Here is a 21,785-nt window from a genome sequence, read left to right as displayed (position 1 = left end):
AAATTGGTTCCATTACAACACATAGCACATGACAGTTTTATGAATGCAATTACAAGCCAGAATGGCGAGTGTGAGAAGACCACAAAGAAAGTGGGGTGGAGGGAATAACAAGCACACTTGATGTAAATATGTAGCCTCGCTCATTGTTGAGACACATTGTTGCAATTCTTTGTCACGAACCTTTTATATCAGACGTGTCTCCCTGCCATACAAAGAACCGTGTTCACATTTATGTTTGTTCGAGGAAAGCAGAAAATGAAAGTTGAATCATCTACTGCACTGGTGAAAAATTTTCTACATCCTGAAGTAGTCTTTTGTTGGGAGGGGGAGGACAGATTTTGTATCTGCACATTTTCTTGCTACACAATTGTTGTGAAACAATTGTAATCAGTCGGACATCACATAGGCGAGTCGGGTGATTGTGACCAGTTGCCCGACCGGAGAAACGAAAGGTCTGGCTGGGATTCGATGCCACAAACTCTGTTTACAGACGAGCACTTTACTGCTAGACCACGAGGCCCAGTACGGAACTGCCCAGTACAGAATTCGGTCGAGCTTTGCTAATGGTCAGTCGCTGCTGTTCTCGTAAGAGTTGTGGCATCTGTAATGCTAGATGGTAATAGCACCATTTTCGTAACGATGGGGGACGTCAATTCGTCACAATTCAGACAGTGTCCAGGAAATATTTATAATTTATACACAAAAACCTTCCTCATGAATCAGTGTATCTATTAGTTACGACCCGTTCAAAATCCGTAGAGTAGTTTCTGAGATTAGCACGAATATACGGAAGAAAGCAAGCAAGCAACTTCAGTTTTTTCATATACAGTATCTCAACTTATCACTCATGTTTATATAGAAATATGAGGGGACTTCATAAAGCAAGTTACACATAACTGTAGCAGTTCAAGTAGCTTTTATTGAATGCTGCACTACACGTCAAAGTGACACAGATAGAGGGCACTATTTTTCAACGTAGGCCGTAAATGACAGTTGAAACGTTTCACCAATTGTTAGTTACTTGTCAATAGAAATCCACTGCGTGATGATGGAGGCATTTGACAACCATTGTGTGAATGTGTTCTCAGTCAGAATATCTGCATCTGCTGCTAATCAGTTCCTCATCTGCCTGGAAACTGTGGACTGGTCGACACCAGTGGCCTTCCTTCTCCATAACTACCACCCACACCTATGTAACCTTGCCCATTGTTCCGTGTTCTTCAGCTTTGAAGAATGTTTCCAGCTTCTGTCGGTCCATCACGGGCAGGGGACATCGGCTGGCTAAGTAATTGCCAGTGTCGACGAAATTCACCGACAGCGGTGTAACTTAGTAACTGGTTTCATTAGTCACGCCATTTCACTTGCAAACAGTATTGCACTTGCTCTATCTGTATCAAAATAGAACTCTCTGCAACATACACTCTCCTCTCACACTGCGTCACTCTTCTCGTGTAGCTTGAAAAATCGATCTATCAATCATAGGAGCCTCCACAAAGTGTTTTCATGTCACAAAAACAAAATGCACATCACAACTATAATAATAATAATAATAATAATAATAATGAAGTGCTGAAATGTGCGTGAGTAAAATAAAAATTAATGAATTGAATCTTGATCAGTCAAAAAATTTCTACAGTTTTTCATTCCAAGCACAGAAATTAGGTCGTAGCACAATATGTAAAAGATAATTACTTCTTCAAGGAGATGATCAGTTGCTTATTTCACAAAGAGAACACAGTAAATGAGGACCAATTCAAATACTGAGTGATGCATTTTTGTCATTGTGACTCTTATTATTTGAGTATGTTGCCTTATCACTCGTTCTCTATGTCACTGTTAAATGTTTTTGAATGAACTCTCGTTTCTAATGACCTAACAACAAATCTCGATAGGCCAGTTGTTGCTGTTCTGCCTTTATTTTAGTACTCACTTTGATTACTGCCTGGTAATCACATGGAAGGAGGGATCAGCAGACATAACATTCTGCCCTGTCAAAATACCTTTCAGTTGTTTGGTAGAGCTATGTCCTTTTGCATATTATTTACGCCAGACAAGTCATTGCAAATTTTACAAGCCGACAGGTGTGCCAGTACTCAGTGGGATTTTGCTTTTCTGTGGTTGAAAAAGGTGTAACAAGAACTTCTTAATTTTTCAGGTTATTAATTTTCATGTAGTCTCCCTGTGCCATTTAAAAAAAAAAATTAAACATGGTATGAAGCAAATTATATTATGGAACTATGCTGCTGAAACAAGTACATGTCTGGAATAAAATTAAAACGCGTTATGTCACAAAAAACTTTTTAACGTCGCATTATACTAAAACTACAGGTTTTAAATCAACGTACTGTAAACACATAACCCTCTAAGAAGACCGAAGGCTATATACTGATGTTTTTAGAGCAAAGACGAAATCAGCCAGCCCGTGAATCTTCACCGTCGTGCCGGGTTGGATTTGTGATTATATTTTTGAGTATTGTTAATTGCCATTTTGTCTTCCGTCCTTGCTACTTGCCCACGTGTACAAATCATTTGATCCTTTTGAAGGTAAATCATATTTTCATTTGAAACTTTTGAAGACTAACACAAGAATTTATCTCGAATGTAAATGGGCTCGTATTGCTCCGCAACGTTGGTATTGGCGCCACTCAATTGTTTCAACGTAATGGAATGCATGCAGCTAGATTACAGCTCGTCCGGCAGCTGTTTACAAGAATTTCGTTGCCAACGTAGCAGCTTACAAGTCAGCGACCGCCGAAGGTCAACATGGCGTACAGTTCAGTGTTTGTGTTGGTATCGTGAGCTGCCAACAGCTGTGAACTTTTTTTTGTCCGTCTATTAATTTATTTCTCACCCCATACGCAGATACTGTTGGTTATGGTCTGTAGTAGCCAATGTGGATGACGGATCAGACACTTCTTCAGTCGTAAGTTTTGTTGGGCGTTCGTCGGTGCGTGACGCGTGCTCCGTGGTAACGGGTGAGGCTTCGTTAAGAAGAAGAAGAGGAAAAAAAGAAAAAGAAAAAAATAGAAGGAAGGAACGGGCGCAACAAGGTTGTATCTGCACCCAGCGAACACTTGTTGCACAGTGCTTGCAGGCCGGGGCAACAAGTAGGTATCGAAACAAGAGTCGTGTAATGGGCGTTTTCTCCCAGTACGTAACTGCTTCGTGATAAGTACTCGTGTGAAAGGTGCTAACCAAAGAGTGTGTTGAAATAAACATGGAACAAGGTATCGGTTCCTCTGAAGATTATCTGCATGCTGAGTTGAGATTGATTATGCAAGAAGATAACACGAAGTCAGCCCTGCGTCTTCAGAGTCGTTGTCGTATGCTGTTTACTTAGCGTGCGGTGAGTGCAATCATTCTGCCATAGCGATAATCTCCAAGTACGTGTGAGAACGGGTTACGAGGCCGCTTCCGTCCGATAAACTACGCATCTTCAACATAAGTTTTTTTATGCAATAGGAAACATTTTTAGTAAATTGTTCCAGTCTGCACGGACATGTTCCCACCGACAAATCTCTCCGTAATCTTTCGTTCGGTTGACAGGGCCTACATCACAACGTGTATTGTGAATTTGATTTACGAAACATGAAATCAGCCAAGCTGGGAGACCCGGTTTTCTGCTGTGATGTGAGGCCATAAAAACTGGATATTCATTTCAATTGTGACGCAACAAATTTAGCCGTTCTAACTTTTAAACCAAAGGGCGACGGCCATAATGGTAGAAATGACACATTTTAAATTAAATGACCCAATGCATCAAGTATTCTGCCATTGGCATATTGTTGTTGTTGTTGCTGTTCCAAATGAAGCAAGCATGTGGTGCAGAAGTATATTGGCATACTTTATCGTCATTAAATTAAGAATTCCCCTTCCCAAACGCTAATTAGAAAACACAATAGGAGAGTAAAGTGACTGGAATATAATTTACAGTAAGCTTATTTTTTGAATAAATTGCTTAAACACAGTGAAATGCTTATTGTTTGTTTACACGCTGTACTCTATGGTCATTGCTGCTTCGTTGTTATGAAGAATGGTGGTTCTTGCATACATTCGACACTATTTCTTCTTAATTACTTCGTGTATTACTTGTTCAGCACAGTTTGCCCCATCTTTGCAGTATACCAGTTCTTGAAATTGCGCTTCTGTAAATTGAGGCGCCAGCCCCCCCCTCCCCCCCCCCCCCCCTCAGGTCTTTGCATTATGAACACATGTCCATTGTATCACCCCTTACTATACACAAAATTTAACTTGACCATTTTCTGGGAGTGGAGGAATTGGAAGTCAGATGACTTTAAACTTGTGCAGAATATTTCCACCTGGTGCCAGCTCTGGCTACGATACAATACAGTACACAGAGGCACGTGTAGTAGGCACTTTGAAAGCAGTCTCGATTCTGGTATGCTGCCTGTCCTGCGAGAAATAGGAGGGGCTTGTTTTTCCAACACACTTCCCACTGCAACCGCCTTTGAACAAGGCAGAGCCTTACTACCAACTTCTACAGCAAAAGGGGCAAGTTATATATGGTGTCCCAGGAGGAATGACCAGTATTCGGGGATACGATTGAACGATAATTCAAAGCAAAAAAAATCGTATTAAACATGGGCTCTAAAATGCGTTCCTTAAGAGCCGTGAGCAGCTCTTCAGTAGAAAACGTGTTTTTCAGTAGTGAAGATGTAGTGCTCAGCAGTTTAGAGCTCATATTTACTAGAGTTTTTTGCTTCGAATGATCGTTTGTTTACAGTAAATGTGTGGGCACACACACACACACACACACACACACACACACACACACACACACACACTCTCTCTCTCTCTCTCTCTCTCTCTCTCTCTCTCTCTCTCTCTTTCAAAGACATCATCACCTGTTACTTTCATCACTTTGGCAGTTGTATGTTGCAATAAAAGTTCTCATTTATTGCATATTGCCTACAATAACATGCTTCATGTGTTAAAGAATTGTGGTTACTAGGGCACATTTCAAAACTTTCTCATAAGAATGCGAAAATAGAAGTTTCATATTCTTAACTTGCTTAGATTTTAAAAGCTTTGTTAAGTTACATTTGTCTAAACATTCCCCTTCACCCACCCACCTTTACTGTCCACACAGTATAGGAGTTACAGACAGTGGTGGCTTTAGTTTACCAGCTGTTAGAAATTGCTGTTGTCATAGTTTGTAAAGTTATGAATTTTGATTGATTGTATATAGCATAAGATTGTTGCAACAACCGAGGTGGTCCTCCCTCCTTAACCCCACCTCCTTGCTATAATTACTATTTGATCACTTCCAGTTTTGGAAAGAATCCATTGTTCCCAGCATTGCTTCACACTTTTCTTTCATTTGATATTATGGGATAAATTAGGAAACAAGATATTATGAATAAAGAAAATCAAAGAAAAATATTTTGATGTATGTTATGTATGTGTATTGATGTAACTCATACCAGCAAATAGACTATTGTCAGGTGCTGTGGCCTTCATGTAGGCATCATTCCTGTGTCCACTTATTTTGAACTGTAGGGCAACTTTTGTAACAAAATACTTGCATTCCCATGGTTCACATTTCATTTATGTATAATCTTACCCTAGAAGCACGCTTCAGTACTTACTACTCAAGAATATTTTATTTGCCATGTATTTTGTGGTGGAAACAGTACAGGTAGTTATGAACAGGTGTCATGCATATTGCACACTAAAATCATTCCAGTAAATACCAATATTTGAGATCAGTCGGTTCCTTTTGTTGAAGGAAGCCCTGTCTAATCCAGTCCGCTTTGGACCTCAGCCTCACTTCAGTTGTTATGTGTTATCTTATTTCCTAGATTTCAGTATTCTTTCATTATCATGCAATTTCCAGTCTGCATTTCTAACAATTTAATGCCATCTATTCCTGCCTTATTTACTCCTGTTTTCCCCGTTTCTTTGGTGTTTCTTATTCTTGACCCGTATCTGTGCTAACTATTCTGTTGATTATTTTCAACACTTCTTCCACACCTATCTTGTTTATGACGAAGAGGCATCTCTGTGTGAACTTTTTCGTTAGTTTCTGCCTTCATTTGTGTTTTATTTGGATCTGGATTTTGCTTTAACTTCTTCCATCGCTTTCATGGTGCAGAAATAAAGCTACAGTGGAGTTGTGCTGTTTCTCTACTTTGCTGTAATTACTATTGTGCAGTGCATTTTGTTTACATAATTTAGCAGGCGTGTTACATCTGGCTGGTAGGCCAGACTGACTGTGTGTGTTTCTAAAGGTTTCCGGTTAGCTACCCGGGCAGGCCTAGAGTTTTGACAGTGCTACTTCATTAGCCTCTGGCAATGTTGCACCTCTGTTAGGAGTCCACATTAAAGTGTAGGCCTCCATACCGTTACTGGCTGGGGGAGTCAGTCAGAAGGTAGGAGGAAGACAAGGGCATTCCACCTACTATAGGATTGTGTCTATAGTCCAGTAAAATTACTCTATAGTGGACATCTGTCACTTGCTGCTACATTGTTGTCACATCAAATGCCGGCTACCACTGGGTTAGGTGACACACAAATGTGGCGGGTCACTTCAGAAATGCTGGCGACATGTAACGTGGAGCAATGTCGGAAACAGCTGCCGCAATGTATTGTGTTAATGGAAGGTGCCGTGTCGGCAGCTGATTTCGAGTGACTGAAATGCGGCAGACGACACATTTCGTAGTCCTGAGTTTAAACTCGTGCCCTAACATAATCACAACTTCGTGATGTGCAATGTATCCGAGAAAACAGCAGTTGACAATCTGTTACAAAACTAAAATCGCATCACTTTGTTCACGCCTATTAAAGCAAATCTCTACAAGCAAATAGGAGACAGAAAAAATTCAGTTGCAGCGTTAAAAGTAAGTTTAATTTCTCAGTATCATCGGTTCACTGAAACTGTTGTCACGCTGCTGCGTGGTCTGCCACATTACCAACAGATGAGCTGTCCTGGTTGGCATCTGGTTGCAGGTTATATGGGGGAGCACAGGCAGATTCAAAGTTCAAAAAGAACGATAGGAAGGAAAATAAGAGGAAATAAAGTCAATATGATGATGAAAATGACATGACAAAGTATTTAAAACGGTTAATCAAATAAAAATAATAGCAATGTCTTTTGATTAGATTTAGAAATAAAAAAATACTGGTGTGTTTGACAAGACTTGAAACTACAGCCTTCTACACGTCAGTTACGTGGGCTGACTACTATACCACTGCAGTACATTGTGTTATGTAGTCATATTTACAACTCTAGTGACCCAGCCACAATGACGACTTGAGCCTTCAAAAGTTCGTATTCACACAATGACACGCGAGGCATACCCATGTTAGCTGATCTATGTGATTATAATAACTATATATGTGATGCAGAATCGATTCTTTTGGGGAAGGATCTAGTATTGTTTCCTTAGTGCTGTGTATGTAGTGTGTCTATTTCTTTAGCATCATTGTGTGTGTGTGGGGGGGGGGGGGGTTGTTATCATGTGTGATGAAATGTGAAATAAAAGGACCAGACCTAGGATTCAGGATCGAAGCACATAAAGAAACAAAGCCGGACTAGGAACTGGAACTGAACTGACCAGTTGTGGCAGTTTGGCAGTGGCGGGAAGTTCAGGCGTGACGTGGATTGGAAGAAACCAGCTCCAAGTGTGAAATGTCAACTATAAAGTAATTTTAATTGGAGTGTAGTAGACAGACCACTGTAGTGCTGAAAACAGCCTTCATATTGGAGACAGCTTGTCCAAGCACAACTAGTACTAAGCAGCATAGTCATAATTTATAGTTACTACAGTGAGTAGTTCAAGTCTTTTATTGTGTACAGTATGACTCTGCCTGCACCCTGAAGATTCTTCTCAGTGATGACATCTACAGAGCACATGTGGAGGGATGGAGGGCCTTATTGTGTCATGTTTGGCCAGTTTGACTAGTCACAAATATATTTGAATTATACTTGGATCAGGGTAACAAAATGATTGACAGTCGGTAGTTTACAAGACAATTACCATACCATAGTAACAAGCAGTGGTTGAATGCACTCGGCAGCACTCCCTGTTCTGTCCTCAGTTGTCACATTCTCTGCCACTTCAGGTGTCTGTTGCCACTGTTAGTTACAAAGTTTCTGCTCGCTGATGTCATTGTTGCAGTTCTTCTTCATTGGAGAGTTTTGTTTCTCTCTGCAGCAAATTAATTGTGCACACCAGCATGTCCAAAGCAAATAGTAAAAGTGTGTACAAAAGTAGTAGGCCTATTACACATTGTAAAATAGACTCAGCGCCATAGAAATGTGTCCGCCCACCTGCAATACGTGACAACACAGTTGTCTCTGCAACGGCCTTATCGAGTTTGTAGTGCATTGAACAGTTGACATCATTGCCCCCTTTGCTACTCAACTTTTGGAGCTGTTTTCACCATTGGAGCTGTTGTTTGACTTTGAAATTTGAACTTAAAATTTCCACAAATATAACAAATTAAATTGTTTAGCTGACTACACATGAACTACTTTACAGACTATTTCCGAAAAATTGTCGGTGATGGAAATGAATAGACTGCAAATTAATGAATAATTAGTTGTGTATTAGCAACTTCAGTTAGTTTCCAAGGAAGGAAAATCGTCCTCAGTACAATTTGCCTCCTGCCATACAGAGTCGAGGGCGTCAGTAGCCGGGTCTTCGGTCTCTAAGCGCCCCGGCGGGTCCATTGGCTGGCCGGTGACGTCCGGCACGGGAGTGGCGGGTGCCGGCAGCGGCTCGTCAGAGTCTGGTGCGGCCGCCGCTGCCTCGGCGCTGGGCACGTCCGCCGACTCGCCGCGCAGGCTGGCCTGCCCGCACTGCCGTGAACTGCTGGCAGGGAAGGACGCGTTGGCTGCCCACGTCGCGGAGGAACACCCGGCCAGGTGAGCTCGAGTCGTGTGGCTGCTCTCCTCTGGAATGTAGCACAGAGTACAGACGGAGAGTAGACAGAGGAGGACAGTAGAATCGGGAGTGAGAGTAACAATAAACTTCATGTAAAAATTGGGTCCGCAAAATGTCTTGAAGGAGGGGTGGTTTTTCAAAAGTAAGATAATGAATGACAGGTGCAGGAAATGATAAGCAGACTAGCACGGGCAAAGAGGGAATTTCTAACTAACAGAGGTCTGCTAGTATTGAATGTAGGCCTTAACTGAGCATGTATGTTTGAGGTGTAGTACCGTGTGGAAGTAATTGTGAACATTGGGAAACCTGGAACAGAAGAGAATAGAAGTGTTTTAGATGTGGTGTCACAAAAGAATGCTGAAAATTAAATGAAACAATAAAATTAGAAATCAGGACTCCTGCCTGGGACAAAAGGAATTTGTGCAAAACATTGTCTAGCAGATGGGACAGGGTGATAGGATGTGTGTTATAAGAGCCGATCAAAAAGCTGCCTTTCGAAGGCTATACGTTCGAGAATTGGTATGCCGATCGGGAAAAAGTGCCGCGAGCGTTGAGGTGATCGGCCCACCGGTGCACCGTTTCTGCTGCACGAGTAAGTCCGTAACTGCTGCTGTACGTCCCTTCCTGATAGGAATTGTTGGCCTGTCAGAGCCTTCTTTAAGGGACCGGAGGTGCCATAAATGCGTAGGGAGAGATCGGGACTGTAGGGTGGGTTCCCAGTTGTTTCCCACACGAGTTGGCACAGCATCTGCATTACGACATTTGCGATACGGGGATGTGCGTTACTGTGAAGCGGCACTACCCCTCGCCACGGTGTTCCACGGTGGCGGTTTTGGGCAGAGCTGCTGTCCTGTACACATTCTTCATTCTCTTGACGGCTGTCTGCCAGTGGTTGTCCTTCGGCATCCGAGAAAAGGATAACTGCACGTTGGACACGTTCGGTAACAATCTCGCCGTACTTCAAGTTTTTACATTTATTGCACACGTCAGAAAGACACAAATCCCACATTAATGTCTCGCCTACATGTCGGTGTTTATATACCCACACTGAAGTCGCACTATGTTGCGTATATTGAAGCAGTGTCGTCAAATCTCAACTTTTTGATCGCCACTTATAATACGTTAGGAAATAATTTACATAATCGTAGAGAAGCTGTAAATGGTGAAAACTGTAAGGGAACATACTTATTGGAATACATCCAATAACTAACTGAGAATGTTGTGTGCAAGTGTTGCTCTGAGAGAAAGAGGTTGCCGCAGGAGAGGAAATTGTGGCAGTCAGTCTCAGACGGGCAGAAATGACTCAAAATAGGGAATGGTAAATGTTTCGGGGGGGGGGGGGGGGTGAAGACGTTTTCATAATCTTTGTACAATTTTTTTATGTTGCACTGCACTTTGTTGTTCTCTTAACTTTCACAGACCTGCTATTCTTTCCTCTATTTCTTGTTCAGTTTTTTCTGGCACATCTGATGCAGAATTGTCCTTTAGCATCTTCCTACAGTGCCATTCCGGCAATGTTGCAGCATGACGACGACCGGTTCCGCCGCGTCGACGACGCCGCTGGGCTGCAGCGACGAGGCGGAAGGGCTGAAGACGCACATCTCGACGGCTCTCGGCGGTCTGCTGGACCGAGCACTCAACAACCTATTGGAGAGAGGACTCAGCCCAGGGTAGGTGGAGCAGTGCATCACTTCGTACGCACATTCTTCCCTGGTGTACAAACAGTCGGCGTGTCTAGTTCAGGTCGTGTTAATTTGTGTTTTAAGTAGATGCCATTGCAGGCTGTTAAAGAAGTTATGAGCATACGGAATAGACGCACAGATCTGCGAGTGGCTCGAAGACTTCTTAAGATACAGAACCCGGTACGTCGTCCTCGACGGCTAACGTTCGTCAGAGACGGAGGTACCGTCGAGTGTGTCCCGGGGGAAGCGCAGATAGGAATGCTGTTATTCTGTACGTACGTAAAGGATTTGGCGGGCAGCGTGGCCGGCTATCTGCGGTCGTTTTCCGATAACGCTGTGGTGTGTGGTAAGGTGTTGAAGTTGAGTAACTGTGGGAGGATAACAAGATGACTCGGTCAAAATTTTCGGTCGGTGGGAAGAATGTCGGGTAGCTCTAAATGTAGAAAAATGCAAGTTTGTGCATGCGAGCAGGAAAAACAAATCCCTAATGTTCGGATACGGCATTAGTAGTGTCCTGCTCGACACAGTCACGTCATTTAAACGCGTGTGAGGATTGCAGTAGGGAAGGCGAACCGTCTACTTTGATTTATTAGGAGAATTTTGGGAAAGTGCGGTTCATCTGTGAACGAGACCACACGTAGGACACAAGTGCGATCTGTTCTCGAGTGATGCGCTAGTGTTTGGGATCTGTACCAGGTCAGGGTTAAGGACGACATCGCAACAGTTCAGAGGTGGGCTGCTAGATTTGTTCGTGTTAATTTTGGAACAGAAGTGTTACGGAGGTGGTTCGGGAACTCAAAAGGGAGTCTCTGGAGGGAAGGAGATGTTCTTCTCGAGAAACGCTGTTGAGAAAATTTACATAAGCTGACTGCAGAATGATTCTATTGCCTCCGACATGCACTGACCGGAAGAAACACAAAGATAGGGTACGAAAAAGGAGGGCTCCTACAGAGGCATGTAGACAGCCATTTTCTCCTTGTTCCATTTACGAATGGAACAGGAAATGAAATGACTGCTAATGGTATGGGGTACCCTCCAGCATTTGTCGTAAATCGATGTAAATGTAGATGTGCAGTGTGTGTTTAACTGTTGGATAAATATTTTAAGCAACCCCCTCTCCCCTCCCCTCCCCACTCCTCCTCCCGATGACTGTCTACTATAGAATTGTTAATAGTAATGCTGGAAAGCGTTCTCTCTCAAAGATTCTTGCTTTCCAATATGACTAGCATTCTTAAACACCCAGCAACACACAGTTACAGTCTGTCGGTGACGTTCAGTTTTGCAGGACACTCTTCGTAAGTGGGTGGAATGTATGTGAGTTAAATTTCAGCAGCTCTGTCGGATAGTGGAGATAGCGGCAGACGAGGCACACACTGGTTTGTAGGAAAAATTTGGAGTAATTGTGCCAAATTTGGGTGTGCCAATAATAAATGGAATGCATACTGTATCTAGAAAACAGCGGGTATTGCTCCAAAGTTTCACAAGATGTTCCCAATCTTATTCTTCTTCTCAGCCTTATTGGTTGGGCAGCACGATAGTTCTAACAGTGGTCTTCACTGATAGTCGTTATATGCCCCAAGATGTGTGGTGCCTCCCAGCGTTCGCTAAAGGGGGGCAGTCAGCATTGCTAATTAACACGGCCAGTTTGATATTGATACAAAAATTAAAATGTTTCATGCAGAGTTAAATTTACAAAGTTCCGTATAAATGTATGTCTGTCATTTTTGCTAAAATATAAGTAAATTTCAGTATTCAGTATGATCATTTTTGCAGTAAAATGTAGTTATAATTTAGTAAAATTGTGTTTATCATTGTTGACAGTAGTGTGTACATCTGTTTTCTTCAGCTTTTGGTAGAAACACTTTTTGTGTGTATCATACAATGAAACTTCCTGGCAGATTAAAACTGTGTGCCGGACCGAGACTCGAACTCGGGACCTTTCCCTTTCGCAGGAGAGCTTCTGTCAAGTTTGGAAGGTAGGAGGCGAGGTACTGGCAGAAGTAAACCTGTGAGGACGGGGTGTGAGTTGTGCTTGGGTGGCTCAGTCGGTAGAGCACTTGCCTGGAAAGGCAAAGGTCGCGAGTTCAAGTCTCGGTCTGGCACACAGTTTTAATCTGCCAGGAAGTTTCATATCAGCGCACACTCCGCTGTAGAGTGAAAATTTCATTCTTGTATCGTACAACATCTGTCAATGGCAATAATGTGTCGGAGCTGATAAACCGGTAATGAATATTGGCAATTCTGACTTAATAAAATAAAACAATTAAATGACAATATGTCTATCCTTATGGTTCTAAGAGTTCTGCTATTGGCCTTCCTTCTATTTGCCCTTTTTTTAGTTCAGTGTACCAGAGAGAGTAGTTATGTAAGTGACGAGTCCAAACACTTTCTCTCTCTCTCTCTCTCTCTCTCTCTCTCTCTCTCTCTCTCTCTCTCTCTCTCTCTCTCTCTCTCCCCCCCCCCTCTCCCCCCCTCTCCCTCCCTCCCTCTCCCCCTCCCTCCCTCCCTCCCCCCCACCCCCACCCCCACCCCCCCTCCCTCCCTCTCCCCCTCCCTCCCTCCCCCCCACCCCCACCCCCACCCCCACCCCCTTCTTCTTCCTCCACTGATATTGTGATCAAAGTACGCTGCTTCCTGTGTAGTTCAGTATTTCTTCACACCTTCTTATTGTCGTGGGCAAGAGAAGCATTTGGCACAGACATCGCATCTCAAGTGCCTCCAGTCGCTTCTTTATTATTGTCAAGCAGGGTTCTGATCCTTACATTGTCAGGCTTCGAGCAAAACTTTCCATAATTTTTAATATCTTCCCACTTTTAATGGTATAGTCTTAGGTGTCAGCTGAAATTTTTAGTGAAATCTTTGGTCCGGGGCTATTCGGGAGGTCGTAGTTTTCACATAGTAATAAAAGTAATTTTGTGGCACATAATATGCAACCAAAATAGCTACTCTCACTATTCTGTAGTTATGGCAATCATTTACATGTGCTGAGGCTAATAGTGAATATTATCTCTGCCAATGCCCACCCAGTTTATGGCCTGCCAACCTAACCTCTAGACTTCAAGCTATAGTACAGATGTTTTTTTTTCCCCCACAACCCTCATATCCGGAAATAGAATCGCGTCACAACACATTTGTTGTGCAGTGCACAGTGAGACTGCTTCGGAAAGAAACCGAAGTCGACACGCGCCTGTTTGGCATATAAGGGAGCTTTCCTTTGGCACAAGTGTGTGCCAGTATTCGCAAAGAAATGGTTTGCAGCTCAAAAATTTTGTTCAGGTGTGGTAGTTATCATTGAGTCAGGCCTTTCTTTTTTTGCACAACCTTTCCCTTCCAGAGTACTTGTCACTTCCAAGTTGTTGTTGTTGTTGTTGTTGTTGTTGGTTTTTTGTTTTATTTATTTATTTTTTTATTTTTATTTTGTGATGGAAAAATAGCAGAGACGTTGGGAATAGTTTACGTCCCTAAAAGGGAACTATTTTGTAAAATAACTATCCATTTTAGTGAAAAAAAGACATGTATTTTTTGATAAATGTGAGTGACGGCGGAGAGCTCTCAGTGAAGTGGTGATTGCAGTGCCTCTGCCCACCTCCCCAGCCTCAACCAGCCGACGCTGAGCCTGCTGCAGAAGCTGACGGCACGCCGCCCCGCGACGTCGTCCGCGTCCGGATCGTCGACGACAACCGGCCGACCGGCCCCCGTATACAACACGGAGCTGGCCAAGGAGATGCGACGGCAGATTTCTAAGCCGCGCCCCACGGGACTGGCGCTGCTGCGTGCGACCTCGAGTGCCGTCGGCATGTCCGACTCGCACCCCTACGTCTGTTTCTATTGCGAGAGCCGGTGAGTGGGCGGGCTGCCAGTCAACTCGGACTTTCTGTCGGTCGTGTGTGATACCTAGCAAGTGCATCTGAAAGCAGTGGCAACTGTAGGATGAGCCTGAAGCTTGAACCCGGTTCTTCCAGGGTATTTTCTGAATGTGTTTCTATAAGAGGCCTACGGTCTTTAAACCCTTATTGTAGAGAATATTCATTTCGTTTTGATTTCTTACCTCTTCCTATCTTTGTATCTGTATTGCCCTGAAAGCATCGGCACAACAGTGCAAATGTCAAAGGTATGCACTGCTTGACTTGTTCGGAAACAAATATGTTTTGTTCACTTACATTTCTCGCTGCTGACAACAGTAATGCCCACTCGACTCCATATCTCGAGCGTGCATTCGGTACTGCTCTGTTCTGTCTTGGATTTCTTCTTCAAATTTGGATTCCCACTCCCCATTTGTGAGATGCGGTGTACGCGACCCCAGCCCTCTTCCCCTGCCATATCCATCCCCCCCACCCCCCTCCCCCCATCGTATTGGGTTTACCCCATAGTCTGGTAAAAATGCGGAAAAATGATATTTTTTGTTCTAAATAGTGATTAAAATACTAATAAAAAACAAATTTTATTTAGAAATTGTATTACAGAGTGTTTTTAACAAGTGATTGAAAACCCTTTATTTTAAACATTCCAAGCCTGGGTCGTTATTTAGACTGATGGTTGGATGGACAGACAGACAGACAGACAGACAGATGGATGGATGGACATAATGGCTTCACAAAAATAATATTAACTGTTTTGATGTAGCACTAAAAAAAATTTTTATTGGGGTATTATATAAATTGTCACTGAACCTTGAATGACTTTGCAGATTAAAGACAACATTGTTTGTATCTTCTTGTGAACCGTATTATTACCTGGCTTTTCAGTATCTTTAGTTATATGAACACTAAGAGAGTTATTGTCAGTGAACTTCAGTTTATCTTCCGTCCCAGGCAGTTGACTTTCAGTTCATGTGTGTTTCTACTTGCTGGCATGTTGCTTAACATACTCCTTGTAAAAGCTCCGATGCAAATTTGTGTCGAACACAATAACATCACTCCTATATGCACTGAAGAATATCACAACTGACTCACTGACTGACATGCAATGATTGCAACTGACGCAGAAGAAAACTCCCCGAATGAAATGTAACACTTGGCACGGCACTTCTTTCAAATCGGGTAATTCCAAGTGTGCACACGTGTAAATCGTTCAGTTCAGAGAGGCCACAAAGATTGATGAGCACTTTAATAATGTCTATGCCCGGGATTAATTATACAACATGTTATCTTCTGTTATAATGCAGTTTTTCTGACTTAAAAAGTTTTCATGAGATTCTCTTGTTCCCCCCACCCTCTCCTCCCCATTTTAAATGAGATTTGGTGAGATTTTGCCAGACCAGTCCACACCATTTTGAGATCATATAATTAATGGAAGACCCCTTAGTTCTGCGTTACCAGCAATGCACGGCGGTATTGTGGACAGGTTTAGCGGTGGATAGTTGAGCTGTACGCAACTCGTGTGTGGCTTCACTAAATGCAGTGGAAGAGTGGCACAGAGAGACTACACCGAGTTGTTTCCGTGTGACAGCAACCACATTGCATTAGTTTTGCCTCTGTTTGATTGTTGTTACATTACTCTCTGTTTTACTTGTCAATATAGAAACAAAGGTAACTGGTGTAAGAAACCGAGAAAATCACAATTACATTGTTACTCTGTAACGAGTGACCAGAGAGTGTGGGTTTTGTATGACAAAATACTCAGAAAATATGGCTGAACAACCTTCAAAATTTTGTCAGTGTAGTTAGGATTGACCACTCGAGAATATGTGGAAGGAGTATTTCGAAGAACTCCTGAACCTGAATGGAGACCTGGATGAGGAGGAACAGCAAATAAAAAAAAGACTTTACGTGGGGAGAAGTGGAGGAGGCATTGGGCAAGGTGGAGGGAGGGAAGTCACCAGGTCTGGATGAGCTAAGTGTAGAGGTGGTGAGAGCAGCAGGAGAGGTGGGGATACGGTGGCTCTGTCGAGTGATGAAAATTGTGTGGAGACAGATGATGATCCCAGAAGCCTGGAAGAAGGCAATAATTCTCCCGTTCTGTAAGAAGGGAAATAGAAAAGAGTGCAAGGACTATCGGGGGATAACACTGGTGAGTCATTGTGCAAAGATTTTTGAGAAAATTTTGGAAGCACAAATTCGGTCAAGATTAGAAGAAAGAATGAGAGGAGAAAAACGTGGTTTCAGAACAGGAAGGTCCATGGTGGATCTAATTTTTGCTGTAAGACAACCGCAGGAGCAGCGCTATGAATACGGAATAGATCTATTAATGACCTACCTGGAAATTGAAAGAGTACGATAGTGTACGTAGAAGCAAAATGTGGAAATCCCTGGAGAACAGAAGAGTACCAAAACAGATTATTTGGAGGATAAGGGAAATGTACCACGGACGGGTGAGACGTGTGAAAGTGGGAGGAGAGATATCAGCTTGGATTGAACAGAGGAATGGCTTGAGGCAGGGAAGTGCTCTTTCACCATTGTTCTTCATTGTAGTGCTGGATGATATAATGAGTAGAGTAGTACAAGTAATTGGTGAAAGGAAGATGAAAGCAATGGTGTTTGGAGATGATCTGATTATTTGGGGGAATAAGGAGAAGGAAGTGGAAGAGCAGTTGGACGTATGGGAACGAACAGTACAAGAATATGGGACGAAATTTAGTATAAATAAGAGTGAGATGATTATCACAACAAGAAAGGAGGAGAGAGGAACAACTGGAATAACAATTGGTGGGGAACGACTGAGGAGTCTGGAGAGTTTCAAGTACCTGGGAAGCCCGATACAGGAAGATGGAGGAAACGACAGAGAAATGAACGAGCAGGGGAGAATAGCAGAAGCTATTCGGAAGAGTGTCAGAAGCCTGATACGGAGCGAGGATGTACCCCAAATCGGTAAAAAGGTTATATACCGGTCATACTATGTCCCGATCCTGACATATGCATCAGAAACCTGGGTTATGAAAGGAAGAAAGAGAAGCAAAGGACAAGCTAGTGAGATGAAATTCTTGAGAAACAGTATTGGAGTGACAAAGATAGGCAAGTTATGAAATGAGCAGATCAGAGAGTTAATTAAGGTGGAACCATTACAGGAGGAGATAGAGAAATCGAGGCTGAGACGGTACGGATACGTTACGAGAATGGAGGAGAAGAGGGAGGAGGAGGAGTTGGATTGACCCTTGTCTAAACTGTTAGTTCCTTTCTGAGGGAGGAAAAGAGAGAGGTCGGGGAGGGTAACGGAGAAGGTGCAGCTCGCCCAGGCCCCAGATCGATGGAGATGCCCCTGTCGGTGAGGATTCTCCAGCCTGTGCTTCTTTCTGGAAGGAACAGTTCCATAAGCCACGTATTGGTTTTTTCCTATTTCTAAACATTCGTTTAACAAGCAGTAAAGCAAATGGAGAAGAAATTCGGAAAGCAAATTAAATATCGGAGAGAAGAAATGGAAGCTTTGAGCATTGTTTGAGACTGTAATTCTGTCAGATGGGGCAATGGAGCTGGAAGATCACTTTAATGGAATGGACAAAGCATGAAAAGAGATTATGAGATGAACATCAACAAAAGTAAAACAAGAGTAATAGAGAGAAAGAAATTAGGAAATAAGGCTGTAAAATTAGTAGCTGAGCTATGCTGTGCAGGCAGCAAAATAACTGACGGTGGTCGAATTGGTGTGGATATAAAATGCAGATGGCAATAGCAAGAAACGTGTTTTTGAAAAAGAGAAATCTACTTACTCCAGAAACGAATTTAGACGTTTTGAAATCTTTTCTGAAGGTAGTCATCTGGAGTGTTTGGCAGTGAAACCCAGACAAAGAGTGAATGCAAGCTTTGAGACACGGTTCTACCGAATTATGCTCAAAATTCGGTGGACAGAGCAGATAACTGTCAGACAGGTACCAAACTGGAGAGAAAAGAGCTTGACTGTAGAAACGGACTGAAAGAGGGGATCAGTTGATAGGACACGCATCATGAGTGCTCAAGACTGAGGGGAGAGTGGGGGGGGAAGGCCGAGGCTTGTCCACAGCAGGTGTATTAAAGTGGACCCAAATTGCTGTAGCTGTAATCTTCAGACTGAAGACCAAACAAAGAATTTATCAGTACTGCTGTTCTGGTCAAATTAGGGCTAGTAGTGTATTCAAGTAATTTTGCATGTTTTGGCAAAGAGTCTGAAGTAATTACTTTTATTCGAGTCTTTCATGTTCTCTTTGAGTTGTTTGTGTTAAGACAAAACTTCTGTGACGCATCACATACAGTTCAACATTACATTGCCATTGCAGGGAAGGGTAACAACCGGAAATACACAGATAGGCTATAAATAACCCTATTGTGGTGCTTGTGTTCACAGTATATTCTTTATGTCCGCTTAAATTGATTGCATTTTTGTGGCCCAAAGAATGAATCAAATTAGTGCTGTGACATACCAAGTCAGTGTGAAACTGCTTTCAGCAAAAACAAAAACTAAAACGGTAGATTGAAAGCTATTTACGAGTGGTTTGTTTTGATTTTACGAGCTACCAAACTCGCTAAGATTGACAGAATTTTTGTTCGTTTGTTTTAAATTTCAGCCTCAGCTTAAATATATATGGCTAGTGTCAGGTTATCTGTGTTAAAAAAGGCTCAAGACTGCACATATAATCCATAATACATGTTTTTACGAGCAATGAAAGCGTACTGGATATATTAGTAGACCACAGTATTACTGCACGACGGACTGAGAGTCCTTCGGATAGCTTCCTGGAGGCTCAAAATATCAGTACAATGAAACAGATTTTGTCTCGGATACTTTGTTAACAGATCAGTGCATTCCAATACATCGGTTCGTTGATTGCTGTTGTGTGCTTTCCCACACCCTCAATACTTGTGCTGTAGATTCTCCCCTTGCTTACTATTAATAACTTCTAATTTGTTCTCAGTCATTAGAACAGTGTATTTGTGTTCATCTGTCATCTTCCTAGCACATGTAAACTGTCGGTAACTATGGCAACAACGAGAAATCTGATATTGGAAATGAGCTGCAGACGCGCTGCAAGGGTAGAGTTCCCACACTTAACTTGAAGATGAATTTGGAAAATGTTTTGGTGATACCTAAGATTGGGAATTGGATCCCATACTGTCTTTCATCGGCAAAACACGAGGCACGTGGATAATAGTGTATTTGAAATGAAAGTAATTTTTCTAATTATAATAAATAAGGCTTTCCATTTTTTCCAAAAATTTCATAACTGTGTTCGAACAGTCCACAAACTGGACTATCCACACACGGATTATTGGAAGATTGCTATAGTTCAAACAAATTACAGGCATTCACTGTGTTTCACTATGGCAGTATGCTAAGTTTGTGTATGAAAAAATTTCTTTCTCTTCAAGAGTCACAAATGTGATGTATTGTGTGATAGTGCCTGTGTTGCGAATCAGTTTGAAGCAGTTGCTTATAAACTGTTGTATTGTATATACTTGAGGTAGTAATAAGCTGGCACCATTTTTTAATGATCCATTTATTTTCAACGATAATTTCTGTGTTCCTATAATTTCTTATGTTTTGCAGGTGCCATAAATAAATAAATAAATAAATAGAAAGTAACAGCATTTGGTGTGTGTGTGTGCCTTAGGTTCGAGCAGCAGAGCACTCGCAACAGACACATGGTGCGCACGCACAAGAACGAGATGATCTGCTCCAAGTCGAAGCAGGCAGAGCCCGAGAACGATCCGGATGATGCGTCTGGTGGTGAAGACTCTGACCACAGTGAGTGTCTTTGCTGTGCTGCTTCTAGGTTTTTGTTTTATTGCTTCTACGATCGACTCTAAAAGTAAATTAGATGCAGCTCAGCCTCCTGTCACTTCCGTCTGTTATTCTCTTCATTTCAGGAAAACTACTGCCTCCTAAATTGTCGACGATCTGTCCCTGCGATTCCCTCCCTCTACCGTTCTTTCGTCCACAGTTTTCAGTGACTAATAGTGTCCTAATATGTGCCTCACATTTTTTCTCATTTACTCACTGCCGGACATTTTCATTCCTTACTTGTCAATCCCACCCCACGCACAGTCTCGTGTGACACGAAATTTCAAAGAAATGTAATATTTTCATTTCTATCTTTGCCATTGTCTATATTTCACCCCAAAATGCAGTTGTTCTCCATATAGAGCTTTTCTTTTCTCGTGTTTTCTCAGTGTGGACTATTAATGTTGTCCAGCTGATTTGTTGTTCCATTTTATGCACAATATTTTGACTGACTGACCCAGTTGTCATCTTCCTCAGACCTTGTGAGTTGTGCTCTTTATTTACGAGGGCATGCTGAAAAGTAAAGGCTCCAATTTTTTTATTCCGTTCTATTGACCGAGATTTTGAATGTATCACGCATATTACTCGGTTCACTTTTCCGCTTCACTGATGCGAGTTGCACCCTGACACTAGAGGGCTCTGAATTGTCACATGTAACGTGGCGGTGTGTACCGTAACCGTGTTAGTGCGTGTGAAACAGCGTCTTCTAATAGTGTTTCCGACTGCAGAAATTGTGCCTTCGATCGAAAGCCCTAGGAGAATGAAAACTACGTACAGTGACAGTCGTATCGACATCGGTAATACGCGACATTGGGGTGTTCGAACTCGTAACGGAGGAAACGGCAGTGCTAACCTCGGCGGGTGTGACGGGGGATCACCGACACCAAAAAAGTTCGAGATTGTGCCGTCAGCTGGTAAAGTCGTGCTCACGGTCTTCCAGCTTGTTCGACGTGTGGTGCGTTTGGAATTCATGCCTGAAGGTGCTGTCATAAACCCTCTGAGATACTACGAGACTCTCAGAAAACTGAAAGCTTGAATTCGAAGAGTTCGTCCACCTGTGGAGCACCCTCTTCTCGAATGTGACGTCACCCAACAGTGCACGAGCACTGTGGCATTTGCAACAATCTGACACCTAGGGTTGACTGTTGTCGATCGTCCTCCGTGTGGACCTGACTTGGCCCCATTCGATTTTCATCTGCTTCCAAAACTTAATGAACGCATTTGAGGAATTCACATTGATAGTGATGGTGCTGTGTAAGCAGAGGTGAGGTTGTGGCTCTGTAAACAGATTCTTAACAGGTTACAGTGACAGTATCGACAAACTGGTCTGTCATTGGGAGAAATTTGTTGGTCACTAGGGTGACTATGTTGAGAAATAAACATGCACACATGAGGAATAAAGAGTTCTAGTATGCCTTTTGTGGTAGAATAGTTTTACGTAGGAATGCGTACTTGGATCATCAAAACTGACAGTGCCTGAGTAAAAGGTTGAGTCGTACGCTGGTAG

At 42.6% G+C, this 21,785-nt stretch overlaps 1 protein-coding gene across 1 annotated transcript in view; it reads left to right on the top strand.

Moving 5' to 3' along the window:
* Positions 1 to 21,785, top strand: part of LOC124553547 — a 328,767-nt gene that overhangs the window by 285,290 nt on the left and 21,692 nt on the right. The window contains exons 27-30 of the mRNA XM_047127394.1: positions 8,641 to 8,890; positions 10,433 to 10,579; positions 14,165 to 14,431; positions 20,109 to 20,242. Coding sequence (XP_046983350.1) covers positions 8,641 to 8,890; positions 10,433 to 10,579; positions 14,165 to 14,431; positions 20,109 to 20,242 — 798 coding nt within the window. The remainder of the gene's footprint in view (positions 1 to 8,640; positions 8,891 to 10,432; positions 10,580 to 14,164; positions 14,432 to 20,108; positions 20,243 to 21,785) is intronic.

This window comes from Schistocerca americana, chromosome 11 (assembly GCF_021461395.2).
Source record: "Schistocerca americana isolate TAMUIC-IGC-003095 chromosome 11, iqSchAmer2.1, whole genome shotgun sequence".
Classification (NCBI taxonomy): domain Eukaryota; kingdom Metazoa; phylum Arthropoda; class Insecta; order Orthoptera; family Acrididae; genus Schistocerca; species Schistocerca americana.
This window is presented reverse-complemented; position numbering and strand designations above follow the sequence as displayed.